Here is a 17,875-nt window from a genome sequence, read left to right as displayed (position 1 = left end):
GCAATCCTGCTCGGCGAGCAGCCTTTCCTGCTCGGCGAGCAGACCTGCGGGAATTGGTCAAAAAGACCAATTCCGCCCCCACGAAGCCACGTTCGGCCCCACATCTTCCTACACCAACAAGGACACGAAATTAGGTCAAAACGAGACCCGAGACGCGGCTATAAATAGGAATTTCCAATTGTAAATAGATATCTTTTGTTTTTGTAATTTTCTTATCTTCCACCTCGAGAAATCCTCTCCACCTCCTCCAAAAACCTTCAAACCTCCATTGAAGACGCCTCCAAAGCTCCATTCACCGAGGATTGCTCGAGCTCCATCCTTAAGTCCTAGGAAGACGCCTGCATTGGTTGACAGGTTCCCTGAAAGGGATTTTTCTTCTTTTATAACTTGTTTATCCTATGATACATGCTATGAATCTTAGGCTTATTGTAACTTCGTGACAATGTTCTCCATCTTTGATTAATATAATAGTTTTGTTTCTTCAATTGTTTTAATGCTTTGAATCTTTGTCTTACGCTTTGTTTGATTGGTTTAACTCATTCGATAATCCCAAAATCAAGTTGGCACATATTGCGAGCTGAATCTGACCTAGTCAGTGCCTATAGGATTGACGATCCTATAGAAGATTAAGCCCAAATTACTGAGCCTTAGAGCTAGTTTCGGCCTTACAAGGGAATCACGAACTAGGAACTTTAGGAGGATAGGTCGGGTTAATCGCCTCGAACACAAGTGACTTAGATTTTAATTCAATTGTTTAAACAATCTATTTCCATTATCATCGTATCCCTCCATGATCCTTTAGATGATTGCATTGACAAAAGATCACTTAGGAGTAGTTTAACTTAATTAGGGGTAGAGTAATTTAGTTAGGGTTAGAATAACTTAGTCAGAATTAGATAATCTAGTTAGGATTAGTGCAAACCAACCTAGGAGTAGATTAATTAAACAAAACCAACTCAAACCCCTTAAGCCTAGATAACATCCGAGACTTAGTAATTCGGTACTTGCAGAAATAAATCCTGTGGACGATAACCTGGACTTAAACCCAGAAATTTATTACTTGATAACGACGGGGTACACTTATCCCTCAGATCGGGTTCTTCGCAAGAATCCGCATCAAGTTTTTGGCGCCGTTGCCGGGGATTTATTTCTTCTGCAATATCGAACCAAAGGTCAACTTGTTAGTTCAGGCATTCTTTGTGAATACTTTCCTTGTTAATATCATTCATATTTGTATAGATATATATACTTGTTGATATACTATTACTTAAATTGGATCGTTCTTCCAGCAATTATGGACAACAGAGCATCAAACCCGTCCATGAACGATCTCAACACAAAAATGGACTTCCTGGTGGCTTCATACAACCAAAATAACCAACCAAGGATACCATTCTGCGAGAGATGCGGCCAGAATCACCCCGGTAGGGTATGCCACATCAACTATTACGTACCTAGAGGTGAGAATGTAAGTTATTTGGGTAATCATCAAAGGTATAATTCTGAACCCTCAACTTACAACTACTACGATCAGGAGCATACACGATACCCACCGACGCCCTACGTGGCACCTATGGATACCCTTCCATGTCCTCATTCTAACTCTGATTTTTATGGCAGGCAAACAGGGTACTCAGAAGGAATAATGACTCTCCTAAAGGAGATATCTGTCCGACTGGCAGCCAACGAGGAGGCATGCAGGACCCTGAGTGACCAACTCGCCACAATCAGACAAGAAGAAAGGGAATGCCACGAGGCGTTCCTCTTGCAAGAAGAGGCGGCTCAAACCATCGCCCTAAGGAGCGGCAATGAAGTGGATACACTCGTGGCATCTCCATCGCAAATACCTCTGTCACCTCAGGTAAGTAGGGAACCGGAAGTGGTAAGCAACCCCGGTCCCGCATCTGAAACTTCAGCCTCTGAAAAAGCTGTAGAAAAAGTGGTTAGGCCTTATACACCAAAACTGCCATTCCCTCAGAAGCAGAAAAAGGCCAACCTAGATAAGAAATTTGCCCGGTTCTCAGAAATCCTTAGTAGATTAGAAATAAACATTCCATTAATGGAAGCACTAGAGGAGATGCCGAACTATGCAAAATTTCTTAAAGACATGTTGTCAAAAAAGAAAAAGTTTGGGGAAAACGAGATAGTGGCTTTAACAGAACAATGCTCGGCCATAATCACCCATAAATTACCCCCCAAGCTTAAAGATCAAGGGAGCTTTACCATCCCGTGTAGGATAGGGAACATGCACATAGATAGGGCATTATGTGATTTAGGAGCAAGTATTAATCTTATGCCTCTATCAATTTTCAGGAAATTGGGGCTCGGAGAACCTAAACCAACAAACATGACACTGCAACTAGCGGATCGGTCAATTGCACGGCCTAGAGGCATAGTTGAAGATGTGCTTGTAAAGGTGGACAAACTGATCTTCCCAGTCGATTTTGTGGTCCTCGACATGGAAGAAGATGACTCCGTCCCCATTCTCCTCGGGAGACCGTTTCTTGCAACCGGTAGGACACTAATAGACGTCCATGGAGGTAAATTGGTCCTAAGGGTGCAGGACGAAGAGGTAACATTTAACGTTTATGAATCTATAAAATTTCCTCAAGAACGCTCCAAAAGTTGTAACTTTGTGGATGCACTTATAGATGAATGTGTTGAGGAAGTTGATCTCGATATAAGAAATGCCTCTTTAGAACTCGGTCTAGGTGGTGAGACATGTGAAAACTCAAGTGAGCCATTTGAAGATCTCCCACCTGAAAAATGTTATTGGGTTAAGGGTAGAAAAGAGGACCTTGATCGTGAGATCAAACCTAAACCTAAGACCTCGTTGGAGGAACCTCCAAAATTAGAGCTTAAACCCTTGCCCAACAACCTGAAATATGTTTTTCTTCAACCTCCCACAGATTTACCCGTTATTATTTCTTCTTTGTTGACAGTTGAACAGGAAGAAAAATTGGTGGAGGTGCTGATGGAACATAAAGGAGCCTTTGGATGGTCAATCCACGACATCAAAGGTATCGACCCCAAAATCTGCACACATAGAATTTTTCTTGAGGAGGAGATCAAGCCATCTGCCCAACCTCAACGACGGCTCAACCCTAACATGAAAGAGGTGGTAAAAGTCGAGGTTATAAAACTCCTCGACGCAGGTATCATCTTTCCAATTTCTGATAGTCAATGGGTAAGCCCGGTTCAATGTGTGCCCAAAAAAGGGGGAACAACAGTAATGGAAAATGAAAAAGGAGAATTAATCCCAACTAGAAAGGTTACGGGTTGACGTGTATGCATAGATTATAGGAAATTAAACGAGGCCACCTGTAAAGACCACTTTCCCTTACCATTTATTGATCAAATGTTGGAACGATTGGCAGGGCACGAATTTTTCTGCACTTTAGATGGGCTATCTGGCTATATGCAAATCCCTGTGGACCCTTTGGATCAAGAGAAAACAACATTCACTTGCCCCTATTGGACTTTTGCATATAGACGGATGCCTTTCGGATTATGTAATGCCCCTGCCACGTTCCAACGTTGTATGATGGCTATGTTTTCTGACATGGTCGAGGAGTTCCTAGAAATTTTCATGGATGATTTTAATGTTGTAGGACCTACTTTCGACCAATGTCTTGAAAACTTGGACCGAGTCTTAGAACGTTGTGAAGACAAGAACTTGGCACTTAATTGGGAAAAGTGCCAGTTCATGGTCCAAAACTGCATAGTATTAGGACACAAGGTGTCGGGGAAGGGGATCGAGGTCGATCCGGTAAAAATTGAGGTGATTGAAAAACTGCCACCTCCTACTAATGTGAAATTAGTTAGGAGCTTTTTAGGACACGCGGGGTTTTATAGACGATTTATAAAAGACTTTTCAAAAATCACTAAACCCCTCACTCAATTATTGCTAAAAGATGCTGATTTTAATTTCAATGAAGAATGTATGCTTGCATTTAAATTGCTGAAAAAGAAATTAATTGAAGCACCCATTATGGTAAGCCCGGATTGGTCCCTTCCCTTTGAGTTAATGTGCGATGCTAGTGATCTGGCTGTAGGAGCCTGTCTTGGGCAGAGGGTGGATAAACTTTTTCGCCCAATTTTCTATGCTAGCAAAACCTTAAATGATGCACAACAGAATTATTCAATAACTGAAAAGGAATTGCTAGCCGTAGTATTTGCCTTTGACAAATTCAGATCTTATTTGGTGTTATCTAAGGTAATTGTTTTTACTGACCATGCAGCCCTGAGATATCTGATGAGCAAACAGGATGCAAAACCTAGGCTGATCCGTTGGATCTTTCTACTCCAAGAATTTGACATCGAGATCAGAGACAAGAAAGGGGTAGAAAACGTGATAGCGGACCATCTATCCAGGTTAGAGTCAGATCAGCAATCCTTAGAGCATGGGGCAATAAAGGAAGTATTCCCGGATGAAACACTATATTCGGTAAAAACTCTCCCCTGGTTTGCAGACATCGCGAACTACAAAGTCGGTAACATTCTTCCTCTTGATTTAGATGCAAATAAAAGACGTAAGTTTTTGTTTGAAAGCAAACAATATTTTTGGGAAGAGCCCTATTTATTTCGATTCTGCACTGAGGCATGATTAGGAGATGTATACCTGAGGAAGAGGTAGAGTCAGTGATTAACATGTGCCACTCTAGGGAACCAGGCGGCCACTTCGGGCCAGATAGGACAGTGGCTAAAATTCTCCAAAGTGGACTTTGGTGGCCACAAATGCATAGTGATATCAATAATTATATTAAATATTGTGATGCATGTCAGAGAGTAGGGAATATTTCTAGGAGAAATGAAATGCTTCAACAAGGCATACTCGTCTGTGAGCTATTTGACGTTTGGGGCATAGACTTTATGGGACCTTTCCCTATGTCACACACCAACCAATACATTCTTGTTGCGGTTGATTATGTCTCTAAATGGGTAGAGGCCGAAGCCCTACCCACAAACGATGCTCGAGTAGTGATAAAATTCCTGAAAAAGAATATCTTTACCAGATTTGGTACACCCCGGACTATCATTAGCGATGGGGGATCCCATTTCTGCAATAAGCAGTTTGACACATTGCTCCAAAAGTATGGCGTAGCCCATAGGGTCGCAACACCTTACCACCCTCAGACAAGTGGTCAGGTAGAAGTGTCAAACAGAGAGCTAAAACGCATTCTTAAGAAAACGGTAGGGAATGCTAGAAAAGATTGGAGTCTTAAACTGGACGATGCTCTCTGGGCATACCGGACAGCATTCAAAACTCCCATAGGAATGTCCCCCTACCGTCTGGTTTTTGGGAAATCTTGCCACTTGCCTGTTGAATTAGAGCACAAAGCTTATTGGGCGCTAAAATTTCTAAACTTTGACCCTAAACTTTCAGGTGATCTACGGTTAACACAACTGCACGAACTGGATGAGCTCCGATATAACTCTTACGAGAATGCCAAATTGTACAAAGAACGAATCAAGCGGGTGCACGATAAAAAGGTACAGCGGAAAACCTTCCAAAAAGGCGACCAAGTGCTACTCTATAACTCCCGATTGAGATTCTTCCCAGGCAAGCTCAAGAGTAGATGGTATGGACCATTTTCAGTTCTTGACGCACATCCCTCCGGTATGGTTGAGATCATGTTGAAAGATGGAACCACCCAAAAAGTTAATGGACACCGACTTAAACTTTATCTCGGTAAAGACACTTCGGGTGTCCAAATCCTTCGGCTTCAAGATGATCAGTAAGTTGTCTTCTCCACCCTAACTTTTTACACTCGTATTTCATGATCTATAATGCAATGTTGGAACTTATTGCATATTTTAAGTGTGAGGAGGAGGGGTAGACAAACTTACAAAAATTGTATAAATTTTTAAATTTTTGTTGCGTCGTGTCTAGTTTAGGTTTGCGTTTTGACGTTTTATTATGTTTTTGCATGTTTAGGACCTAAAACCGTGAACCTCCTTCGAATCTAAACTTCGTTATTTGTCTTTGAGGGCTGAGAACCGAATCTAAAATTGCATGACAACTAGTTTAGGTGTGGGACACAACTCTTGTATCTGTAAAAGCATGAGCTACAGTTTGCATTTAGACCCTACTTTTGAAGAAATGCTAAAATCATTACTTAGGTAGATAACTTAAGAATTGAAGGCATGTAATATTAAACTTGAGTTTGGGGAAAACTAGTAAACACAAAATTGAAACCCAAAGAATTGTGAGTTGAATTTGAGCCTAAGAGCGAACATCAAAAAGCTCTTTTTCTTGACATTTTTGTGTGAATGCTTTGACTTGTGGAAGATTACAGATTTTGCACCTAATACTGTGTTGAACCTACATGCAATGATTTGAGATGATAAACGATGAATCAGCCTCATTAGAATTAACCTTTTCTTTACCTTGTTTTTCTTTTTCATCCACTCTAGGAAGCCCCTTTGAGCCGACATTTTTGTAGTTTGTAGATTTTTCTTTCGTTCTAACCCGTTTTTGCGAACCACAACTTGGTTCGCTACTTAACCTTTGTTTTTGCAAAGCTCAAATTGAGCCTTTGTTTTTCTCTAGCGCTTTATCGTTGTTTATGGCATTATAGTAGCAAGCCAAAAGGCTAAGAAGTGAATGAGCATCACTATCCCAAAAGAAAAAAAAAGAGAAGAAGAAAAACAGAAAAAGAAAAAGAAAAGAAAAGAGACGAACAAAAGGGAAGAACTCCATTCCCTAGTTCTTAGAAAAATCAAAAATGTCTCAAAGAAAACATCCCAAAAAGAAAACAATAAGGGACGAATAAAAAGCTCAATCACTTCATATTTGCTAAAGTCATTTAAACTTTGTTGTTGTAGCGCTAGAACACTTAACCTTTGTTGTACCTTTAACCCTCTAACCACATTACAACCCCAATTAGAGGCTGTTTTTGATATCATCGGAGTCATATAGCATAGTAGAGGAACTCGGATGAACGTTCAAAATCAACGTAATCCTAAGCAAGAATATAAGCCGAGAGTAAACACTTTAGCCACCAAAATTGTGTGAATGAGTGAACTACCTATGGTGAGGTGTTTTACTTAGCGATCCCCTCAAGCTCGTTCAATTGAACATGTGTTCCTTTACTTAAAACTATGACCTATTGTAATTGAAATGCGGCTTTTGGATATCGTGTCTCTACTTTGTATTTCCGAATGCATGTAATTACAGATGCTCGAAATTGTGTCAAGCACCTAGTCAAACTGGAAAGTTTTCTAGCTTGCTTGTGATGGCAGGTTTAGTTTTTTAGTTTACTTGGGGACAAGTAAAGTTTTAAGTGCGAGGAGGTTTGATAGGGGTCAAAAACCACTATCTTTGGGTACGGTTTTAGGACGGTTTTTAGGTTTATTTGGCTAATAAGCGAGCAATTCTCGCATTTAAATGCTTTTGTGTGAGTTAGTTAGAAATTGGAAGCATTCTATTTACTTTTCGTCGTTTAGGCTCGTTTTGTGATCAATTTAGGCAAATACGGCCGAAATAACATGCATAATAGAATTCCGTTATCTTTTGAAGCTAATTGGTCCGTCAAAAGTCGCACCAAACGAAGCGTTTGCTCAAAATAAGCGATTGACGGATCAATTCGGCTTTTGGACTAATGTTTTCTGGAGTTTTTATGCGTGTGCAGGTGTAAGTTCAGACGAAAAAGGGTTTGGAAGTCATCCGGTACGGATCGAGCGCGCTTCGGGCGAAAACGTATGCCTGCTCGCCGAGCAGGCCGCTAGAGGCCTGCTCGGCGAGCAGGAGCCTGCTCGTCGAGCAGGGCGCCAGGCGCCTGCTCGGCGAGCAGAAGCCTGCTCGCCGAGCAGGCCACCAGGCGCCTGCTCGGCGAGCAGGGGCTGCTCGTCGCAATCCTGCTCGGCGAGCAGCCTTTCCTGCTCGGCGAGCAGACCTGCGGGAATTGGTCAAAAAGACCAATTCTGCCCCCACGAAGCCACGTTCGGCCCCACATCTTCCTACACCAATAAGGACACGAAATTAGGTCAAAACGAGACCCGAGACGCGGCTATAAATAGGAATTTCCAATTGTAAATTAGATATCTTTTGTTTTTGTAATTTTCTTATCTTCCACCTCGAGAAATCCTCTCCACCTCCTCCAAAAACCTTCAAACCTCCATTGAAGACGCCTCCAAAGCTCCATTCACCGAGGATTGCTCGAGCTCCATCCTTAAGTCCTAGGAAGACGCCTGCATTGGTTGACAGGTTCCCTGAAAGGGATTTTTCTTCTTTTATAACTTGTTTATCCTATGATACATGCTATGAATCTTAGGCTTATTGTAACTTCGTGACAATGTTCTCCATCTTTGATTAATATAATAGTTTTGTTTCTTCAATTGTTTTAATGCTTTGAATCTTTGTCTTACGCTTTGTTTGATTGGTTTAACTCATTCGATAATCCCAAAATCAAGTTGGCACATATTGCGAGCTGAATCTGACCTAGTCAGTGCCTATAGGATTGACGACCCTATAGAAGATTAAGCCCAAATTACTGAGCCTTAGAGCTAGTTTCGGCCTTACAAGGGAATCACGAACTAGGAACTTTAGGAGGATAGGTCGGGTTAATCGCCTCGAACACAAGTGACTTAGATTTTAATTCAATTGTTTAAACAATCTATTTCCATTATCATCGTATCCCTCCATGATCCTTTAGATGATTGCATTGACAAAAGATCACTTAGGAGTAGTTTAACTTAATTAGGGGTAGAGTAATTTAGTTAGGGTTAGAATAACTTAGTCAGAATTAGATAATCTAGTTAGGATTAGTGCAAACCAACCTAGGAGTAGATTAATTAAACAAAACCAACTCAAACCCCTTAAGCCTAGATAACATCCGAGACTTAGTAATTCGGTACTTGCAGAAATAAATCCTGTGGACGATAACCTGGACTTAAACCCAGAAATTTATTACTTGATAACGACGGGGTACACTTATCCCTCAGATCGGGTTCTTCGTAAGAATCCGCATCATACGCCAGCACGGGCGCTGTACTCAACTTTTCCTTGATCAAGGCAAAGCTTTCCTCTTGGGCATCCGCCCACGCGAATCCCTTTCCTTTCTTCAAGCACTCTGTCAATGGGGCCACTATGGAACTGAAGTTCTTGATGAATCGGCGATAAAATGTTGCTAGCCCATGAAAAATCCTGATATCCCCCACGTTCCTCGGAGTAGGCCATTCTCGGATGGCTCTTACCTTCTCCCCGTCAACTTGGACCCCATCGCCACTAACCATGAACCCAAGGAAAACCAGGCTTTCCATGACGAAATCACACTTCTTAGTGTTGGCGTATAACTGGTGTTTCCTTAACAGGTCAAACACTATCCGTAAATGCTCCACATGCTCCACCAAGGTCTCGCTATGAATCAAGATGTCATCAAAATACACAACTACAAATTTTCCAATCACCGGGTGAAGCACCTGATTCATCAGCCTCATGAAAGTACTGGGGGCGTTAGTCATCCCGAATGGCATAACTAACCACTCATACAATCCATCTCTGGTCTTGAAGGCGGTCTTCCACTCATCCCCAGATCGAATTCGTATCTGACGATAACCGCTCCTGAGATCAATCTTGGAGAAAACTCGGGATCCGCCAAGTTGGTCTAGCATGTCATCCAGCCTTGGAATAGGGAACTTATACTTGATAGTGATCTTGTTAATAGCCCTGCTGCTCACACACATCCGCCAAAATCCATCCTTCTTGGGCGTAAGTAGGGCTGGGACGGCACATGGACTCATACTTTCCCTAACGTATCCCATTTCAATGAGCTCTTCCACTTTCTGCCTCATGATGTCATTTTCCTTTGGACTCATTCGATAATGGGGAAGGCTTGGTAAACTAGCCCCGGGCACAAGATCGATATGATGTTGGATGTCCCTCAGAGGTGGTAACCCACTCGGCAACCTTTCAGGGAACAGATCTTGATATTCGCCAAGTAGGCGGGTCACTTCATTCGTGATTCGCCTTAACCATTATCACATACACCATCTGGCTCTCTTCACATTCTCTCACAAATGATTTGTGTGTGGGACAGACTACCAAGGTAGACTTCTCATCGGCCTTTGGTTCTCGGATCATTGGCGTGAGTACGAACTTCACCCCATTCTTCACGAATCTGTAAGTGTTCTCTCTTCTTGTGTGGATGGCGTCGTTGTCAAACTGCCAGGGTCGGCCCAACAATAGGTGGCAGGCATCCATATCGACCACATCACAACAGACTTCATCACTATAATCACCAATCACAATAGGTACCCTGCATCTCTGGGTCACCCTAAGTTCACCCACGTTTTTGATCCATCCCACCCTATAGGGGTCGGCGCTGCTGCTCATAATGTTCTCTTGGCTCCGACTATCTATTATTATATTGCATCGCCCACCTTTCACGAGACAGCGGGTCCGGAATAGTCGGTGCCTCTGATCTCCCTCCATCCGGCTAGAGACTAACAAACGCCGTACCACATGAATGGCGTATCTCTCTTCATCCGCCTCATCATCATCTTCTCCTAAGGGTTCACAAAATACTTCATCCCCTTCGTCATAGTCATCTTCATACCTCTCCACCATGTTGGCGCTCTTCCTTCTAGGACATTCGTTGGACCTATGGCCTGGCTCATTGCACCGAAAACATTTAAAAGGCGCTGGCCTCGCGTACGGATTGTTGCTCTTAGGTGGTATGGGTGCTTCCTTGTAGGGCCTAGTATCTCCGACAGATCCCCTTCCCACACTGTTGACCTTGGCCCCACTGGCAGTCGCCACCTGCTTGCCGTTGTCATAAGGCTTCATGTTATCTCTTCCTCCAGGCGTATACTCAGTAGTGGCGGATCTCCTGGATCTCCCGGTTAGTTGAGATTCAGCCTTGAGGGCTAAATTCCTGGCATCTTGTACCCGAACCACCATCCGTGTGCCAATACGATCCTGGATGTTGTATCTCAACCCTTCTAGATACCTAGAGGTCTTTTGGCTTTCAGTTTCTGACAAGTTGGCCCTTGCCGAAAGCCTTAAGAACTCGGAGGTGTACTCATGCACACTTCGGGTCCCTTGAGAGCATCCCCTGTAGGAACTGTAAATATACTGCTCATAATCCGGCGGTAGGAACCGCTCCCTCAACATCGCCTTCATCCGTAGCCAAGATCTAATCAGATCTCTGCCCCCTCTTCTTCTCTCTTCCCTCATCTGATCCCACCAAACTGATGCGCCACCCTTCAAGCGATACGCCACCAGCCTCACTTTCCTCTCATCAGGAATCCCAACATACTCAAAGAAACGTTCGACTTCCGATAACCAGTCTAAGAATCCCTCTATATCGAGTTCGCCTCCAAAAGATGGTAAGTCTATCTTTAGCTTAAAGGCATCATCTCTATCAAAGTTTCCTAGACCTGGGCATACTCTAGCAACCTCCACACGTCGGTTGTCAACAGGCCCAACATCCCTCATAGCTCTAACGGTATCATCATTCCCGATACCCTCAAAGTCATCACTATCACTATCAGCGTTATGCACAAGGACAAAGTTGGATCTTCTTACCTCAAGATCCCTAGGACCCATTTGTGGAAGCTGTTGTTCAGGGACTCCTTCCTTTCTCTGGGTTGATCCTCCCGCGGTTGGTCGGATTAGAGCCAGAACCTCTAGTTTGAAGTTTTCTAGGGAGGTGGCTAGCTCCAGGAACCGTTGGTCGGTTTGCCTCTGCCGCTCATGGCTGGCTTGGATCTGCTCCGCGAGGTGCTCCCTCAGCTCCTCATACCTCCGGTCACTGGTTTCCATGGAATCTTGCGGTTGTCGGGGTTGAACCATTGCCAAAAGAAGTTTCGGGTCAAGAAACGATCGGCTCTGATACCAACTGATACAGATTGAAAGCGATAAATGAGGGTTTTAATCGTAAACCAACAAAGAGGTTCTTCTCTAGCTAAACTAGAAGGAGTGAATCCCAATAAACAAGGTATAAACCTTAAGCTCTCACAGAGAATGTTTTAAATTGATAAAAAGTTGCCTTATCCTTACAAAATGAGGGTTTAAATACATCCTCCAAAAGATAAGAGAAAGGACAAGGACTACCCCTACTAGGGTTACAATACGGTTAACAACAAAAGGGTAAAATAGGTAATGCACCCCGACAATCAGTACAAAGGTACAGGTACGGAGTGTAAAGGTTGTTGGGGAATTCCTTCGGAAGGAAGTAAACCTAGAGATCCGCCCATGGGTAGATGTTGATACGCCTCCTTGTGTACTCCTAGGTCCGTCCCGCTCGTATGTCCTGGGGATCCGCCCTCCTAGGTACAACCTCCGTGGGTCTGATGTCTGAGGATCCGCCAGAGCGCGCGTGATCAGTGATCCCAGTTAGGATGTCCGCATCAAACACAATCAATATGGATGAACTTAAGATATAGTTACAAGTACTAAAATTATAAAGAAGATCACGACGGGATTTTAATGGTCAAAATCTATCACCTCCTATATTAACATGTATTTTTGGATGGACCGGGAGCGGATACTCCTTCCAGCCATAGTGTTGGCCCTCCTTATAATGAATATAAATGATAAAATTATATGTAACATGTAAAAGGATACCAAATCAATACTAGTATAGTAATAGTAATAATATGATCCACCAAATCTATATTTTCGTAATTCTGTTAAATAGAACGGTGTTCTTAATAATAATCCGGAAGCAAGGAGCTCGTGATTAAAAAAAAAAAAAAAAAGAGTATGGGCAGGCCCGGCAGAGGCAGTGGGCAACTATGAAAGGGAAAGCGAAAGGAGGTTGAAATTATTAATTTACATACAAACACCAAAATTACCGTCTTTCAAGGGTCCCACAATTTGACAAAATACCACTCTCCCACTTCTTCACGGAATCTTCATTCTGGTGGTGACGTGGTCTTTTCCAGTTCGTGCAGCGTTTTGACCGCTGTTAAAACAACGTTTTTAACTTCATGTTTTCTTACTTTTTACCCATCAATATCCTTTCCGTCTCCATGCGGGACCCATTAATATCCAATCCAAATCATATCCACATGCTAGCTTATTCTGTTCTTGCTCTTACCAAATAAACAATTTCCATTTCTTAAAAAAAAAAAAAAACTACATGATTTTCATTTTCCAATAAATAAAAAATATCTTGAATTATTGAATGTATTTGTCTTTTAAATAATAAACCCCCCAATCAGTTCCGCCTTTATAAACCCACCACTATTTCCCGAGTTTAACAACCCAATACATCCCCCCCCCCCCCGATCCACCTCCCCTTCTTCAACTCAAAGATGGGGCTTTCTGGATCTTCAGCAGCCATGTTTGTGCTCCTCTTTTGCTCTTTCGCCTTATCCTCCGCCTTAGATATGTCAATCGTATCCTACGATCAAACTCATACTACCAAATCTAGCTGGAGGACCGACGACGAGGTCATGGCTATATACGAGCAGTGGATGGTGAGGCATGGCAAGACCTACAACGCTTTGGGAGAAAGGGAGAGGCGATTTCAGGTTTTTAAGGATAACTTGAGGTTCATCGATGAACATAACTCGGAGAATAACACATACAGGGTCGGGTTGAACCGGTTCGCTGATATTACGAACGAGGAGTACCGGTCGATGTACTTGGGTGTCCGGAGTGGTGCTAGGAAGAACAGGTTATCTAAATCCACCGATCGTTACGCGCCACGTGTCGGTGATTCTTTGCCTGATTTTGTTGATTGGAGGAAGGAAGGTGCTGTTGCTGAAGTCAAAGACCAAGGAAGTTGCGGTGAGTTTTCTGTTTTTATTAGCACTATTATTATTTTTGGTGATTTCTGTTTCATTTCATTTTTTTAGTGATAAATCATCTCACATAAATAAGATCTATTTCCTCTAGTGATTAACACTAAACAAGCAAATAGATGAAGTCAAAAGGGATTCTGATTAATTAAGGGTCAAAATACCCGTCAGTTTATAGTTTAAATCATAATTTAAGTATTAAATCGGCACTTCTGAAATTAATTTCAAACATATTCAGTTTTAATATCTAAAAAATTGGACTAATCGGATTGATAATCTAAACTTCAATTTAGTATAGAACTAAACTGAATTTCTTAATTCAGATTCTAGTGATTCCAATTTTGGGGATTGAGGATTTGATATTTTATTTCAACAATATTGTATAATATTGATCATCTCTTTTTTGTTGCATTAAGTCAGTATTCGCTAAATTAATTAATTGTGAGAATCTCATTTGTTTTAAAAAAAGGTCGTTAGAATCTCATTGAATGAAAAAGAGGGTGAAATTGTATTTATTTCTTTCTCTTCAAAATAAAGGTTATATAAATAAGGTTACGTAACTATTTGAAATTGCAAAATTCAAGTAAAATGAATAAAGCTCTATATGTTATGTTGACTTTTTAATATGATCAAACATAAAATATCAGGACTATAGTGCGTTACAATGAAAGGTAATCTACCAAAATAAAAATGATTAGTTTAGAAAAAAGAAAAGAAAAGATTGGAAGTCTCGTGATTTTTTTTTGTTTTGCCATGGATGAATTGAACTTGGATGACAATCAGGAAGACAATATTGCCCCAGTGGGCGCATATCGGTATTATGTTTGTTGTTATTGGGTCAGTGTACTAGATATTTGCGGTTTAATAATCTAGATATCGCCGCACTGATTTTTTTGTTTATTTATAATTGTGCATCTAATTTCCGTAGATAATTGGTGTGAAATTAAACCTATAATCAATGAAATTAGAATAGTAGGTGATTAATGTATGATTTATGTCAAAAGGGAGTTGCTGGGCATTCTCAACAATTGCTGCTGTGGAAGGAGTTAACAAGATTGTAACCGGCGAGCTAATCTCTCTATCTGAGCAAGAATTGGTAGATTGTGATAACTCTTACAATGAAGGATGCAACGGAGGTCTCATGGATTATGCATTTGAGTTCATCATCAACAATGGTGGCATTGACTCCGAAGAAGATTACCCATACCTTGCTCGTGACGGCCGATGTGACACTTTCAGGGTACGCTTTTTCAATGAAACAACGCATAACACCACACGAGTCTTAATATTATAGCTGCTTGCTTGCTAATATGTGTTTTATGCGCTGCAGAAAAATGCTAGAGTTGTTACCATCGATGAGTATGAAGATGTTCCTGTCAATAGTGAGAGTGCATTAAAGAAGGCTGTAGCAAATCAGCCAATCGCCGTGGCAATTGAAGCGGGTGGCAGGGATTTCCAGTTTTATGAATCGGTAAAGTTCTTTCCATTCATTTGTTTGGTTAGATTTACAAATGAAAAGTTCGGTCGTTAAAAATAAAATAATCAGTCAATGATTTCGATAGTTTTTGAATTTGTGACACATTCAGTGTTACTGAAGGAATTAGTGACGGATTTGATTGTTGCCTGAATCTTAATCTCAGGAAAATCTGTATTTCGTTATTTACTTTTTTGTTCACCAATCAGTTTCTTGTCTTGGTTCCGCCACTGACCATTCAACCAGTGTTCGAATCTATAGATGGACATGCATTGATTAAAATACTTAATGAGTGAGTGTTGCCTCCCAAAAGAGATCTACCCGACTCAAATATGGATTAGTCCGCGCTGTCGCCCTATATGATATTGAAGAGTTTAGGTCAAAAAAAACATTTATTTCAAATCAGTAAAAACTGGCACATATCACTGCATGATTTTGTGGTGTTTTGACGTCTCCCAGTCGTATCATTTTGGAATTGTTTGATAAAAACCTTCAAGTAGAAGAATCTAATTGATACTCAAAAGTTCATTTCGGAAACTAATCTTGCTAACCAAGTTGAAAATTTATCTATCTAATTTGTTATTATCAACGAGTCCCTTTTTTTTTTTTTTTTTTTTTTTTGACTAATTGAGCATACACTTGAATCTCTCAGGGTATATTTACTGGCTCATGTGGAACAGCATTGGACCATGGTGTTGCTGCAGTAGGTTATGGTACTGAAAATGGTAAAGATTATTGGCTAGTAAGAAACTCATGGGGTAAAAGTTGGGGAGAGGGTGGATATCTCAAGATGGAGAGAAATATTAAGCGTGCTACAGGAAAATGTGGAATTGCAATGGAACCCTCTTACCCAATAAAGAAAGGCCAGAATCCCCCAAACCCTGGACCATCTCCTCCATCTCCAATACAGCCACCGACCGTCTGTGATAACTACTACAGCTGCCCAGAGAGCAACACTTGCTGCTGCCTCTTTGAGTATGGTAACTACTGCTTTGAATGGGGTTGCTGCCCACTTGAAGGCGCTACCTGCTGCGACGACCATTACAGTTGCTGCCCAAATGACTATCCCATCTGTAACGTTAACCAAGGAACCTGCTTAATGGTAAGACATCTTTCACCTGTTTATGTTTTGTTGATTTGAAATGAAAATGAATTGTGTGGAATTTGCAACTTTTGCTGATTTGAGTTACTTCTTGAAACAGAGCAAGGACAACCCATTAGGAATTAAGGCACTGAGACGTACACCTGCTAAGCCACACTGGGTTCATGGACTTAAAGGCAAGAAGAGCAGTGCGTAACTGAAATTTAGGGGTGTTTTGCAGCAGTGGATGATAGAATGAAGAAAGATAAAAGGATCATACCAATGGGTTTGATTATTTATTTCCTTTCTGGTTATTATGAAACTGCACTACTTTTAGTTATATCCATGAATGGATGATTTACTAAGAAGATAATTATTCAGATGCTTTGACCATGTATATATAGCTTCCTTCCTTACTATTGAATTTAAAGAACATTATTTATCAGTTCGTATCACAGTCTGTAAATGTACCATTGTTTAGCAATTGTCTTTTATGATTTGGTTTGTCAATTCAAATGGTATTTGCAGTTTGCAAATACATAAATTGATGACATTTTCTATTTTATGTTGTTGTATCTTTCTCATTCCGTCTTGCATTTTGATGATGTTCGTGTACTTGGGTTTTAATATTCTACCTCTATTTCAATACTTGATTCTCTTCACGCCTTAAATGACATTGGATGGCTTCATGTTTTTCTAACGAGGGGAAAAGAAAAACAAAATTTAAAGAAGAAAGAAGGCATCTTTTCTTAAAGGTGGAATGGCTGATAGTAGAATGAATGGTAATAATCAATTCGATGATGATCTCTACTTCAGTATACATCTTTGAAACGTATTAATCAACTCGTATCTAACTAGGATTAATTCCCAATTAATTTGATTTTGTACATAATTGCCGAGTAGAGTAGAGCTTCTCCACTGTCACTACAAGTGACCCATTACTAAGGGACCGATCAATGGCCAGAATCTTACTGATAAATTTATTAGCTTCACTTTTATGTTTATTGCTTGAATGCAAAAGGAATTACCTTCTGTATTTATATCTGTTCATCTGGCTCCGACTCCTGCTCGACCGGTCCAGGCATATCTTTAATAGACCGGGTTTGGATAATAGAAAATGGGACTTTTTACATGAAACTTATTAATCATATAAAATATTACAACAAGGAGATTAATTCCAATTATGTCAAACTCTACTAAATTATTAGTCATTCTACCAATCCCATAAGATTAAGGCCCATTATTATTTTTTAAAAAAATATAAAGAAAAAACACTTTATTAAGAAGTAGAAGAATCATCCTTATACAAAATACTTTCAAGAAAAACAGGAATAACAATCAAACTGAAAAGATTAGCACTGAAATGAGTATTACGGGCCATGACATGAGCTGCACCGTTCACTAACCTTGGAACAAAAGCTACTAAGCAATCTAGGCAATTAGAAAGAACCCGAATATCCTCCAAAACATTCTCATACTCAGATAGATCCTCACGGCATAGCCTTCAGATGATGGGAAAAAATCGTCATCCCGAAGAAAATAAAACTGTCACGAGACTCACTATCATT

General features: G+C 40.9%; 1 protein-coding gene across 1 annotated transcript; it reads left to right on the top strand.

Moving 5' to 3' along the window:
* The first annotated feature begins 13,208 nt into the window (after positions 1–13,208).
* LOC136201546 (cysteine proteinase mucunain-like) lies at positions 13,209–16,872 on the top strand. The gene is made up of 5 exons (XM_065992237.1): positions 13,209–13,741; positions 14,757–14,992; positions 15,083–15,223; positions 15,879–16,328; positions 16,429–16,872. The coding sequence occupies exons 1-5, from the start codon at positions 13,264–13,266 to the stop codon at positions 16,522–16,524; spliced, it is 1,401 nt and encodes a 466-aa protein (XP_065848309.1). The 5' UTR covers positions 13,209–13,263; the 3' UTR covers positions 16,525–16,872.
* The last annotated feature ends 1,003 nt before the right edge of the window (positions 16,873–17,875 follow it).

The sequence above is a fragment of the Euphorbia lathyris genome, chromosome 7 (genome assembly GCF_963576675.1).
Source record: "Euphorbia lathyris chromosome 7, ddEupLath1.1, whole genome shotgun sequence".
NCBI lineage: Eukaryota > Viridiplantae > Streptophyta > Magnoliopsida > Malpighiales > Euphorbiaceae > Euphorbia > Euphorbia lathyris.
This window is presented reverse-complemented; position numbering and strand designations above follow the sequence as displayed.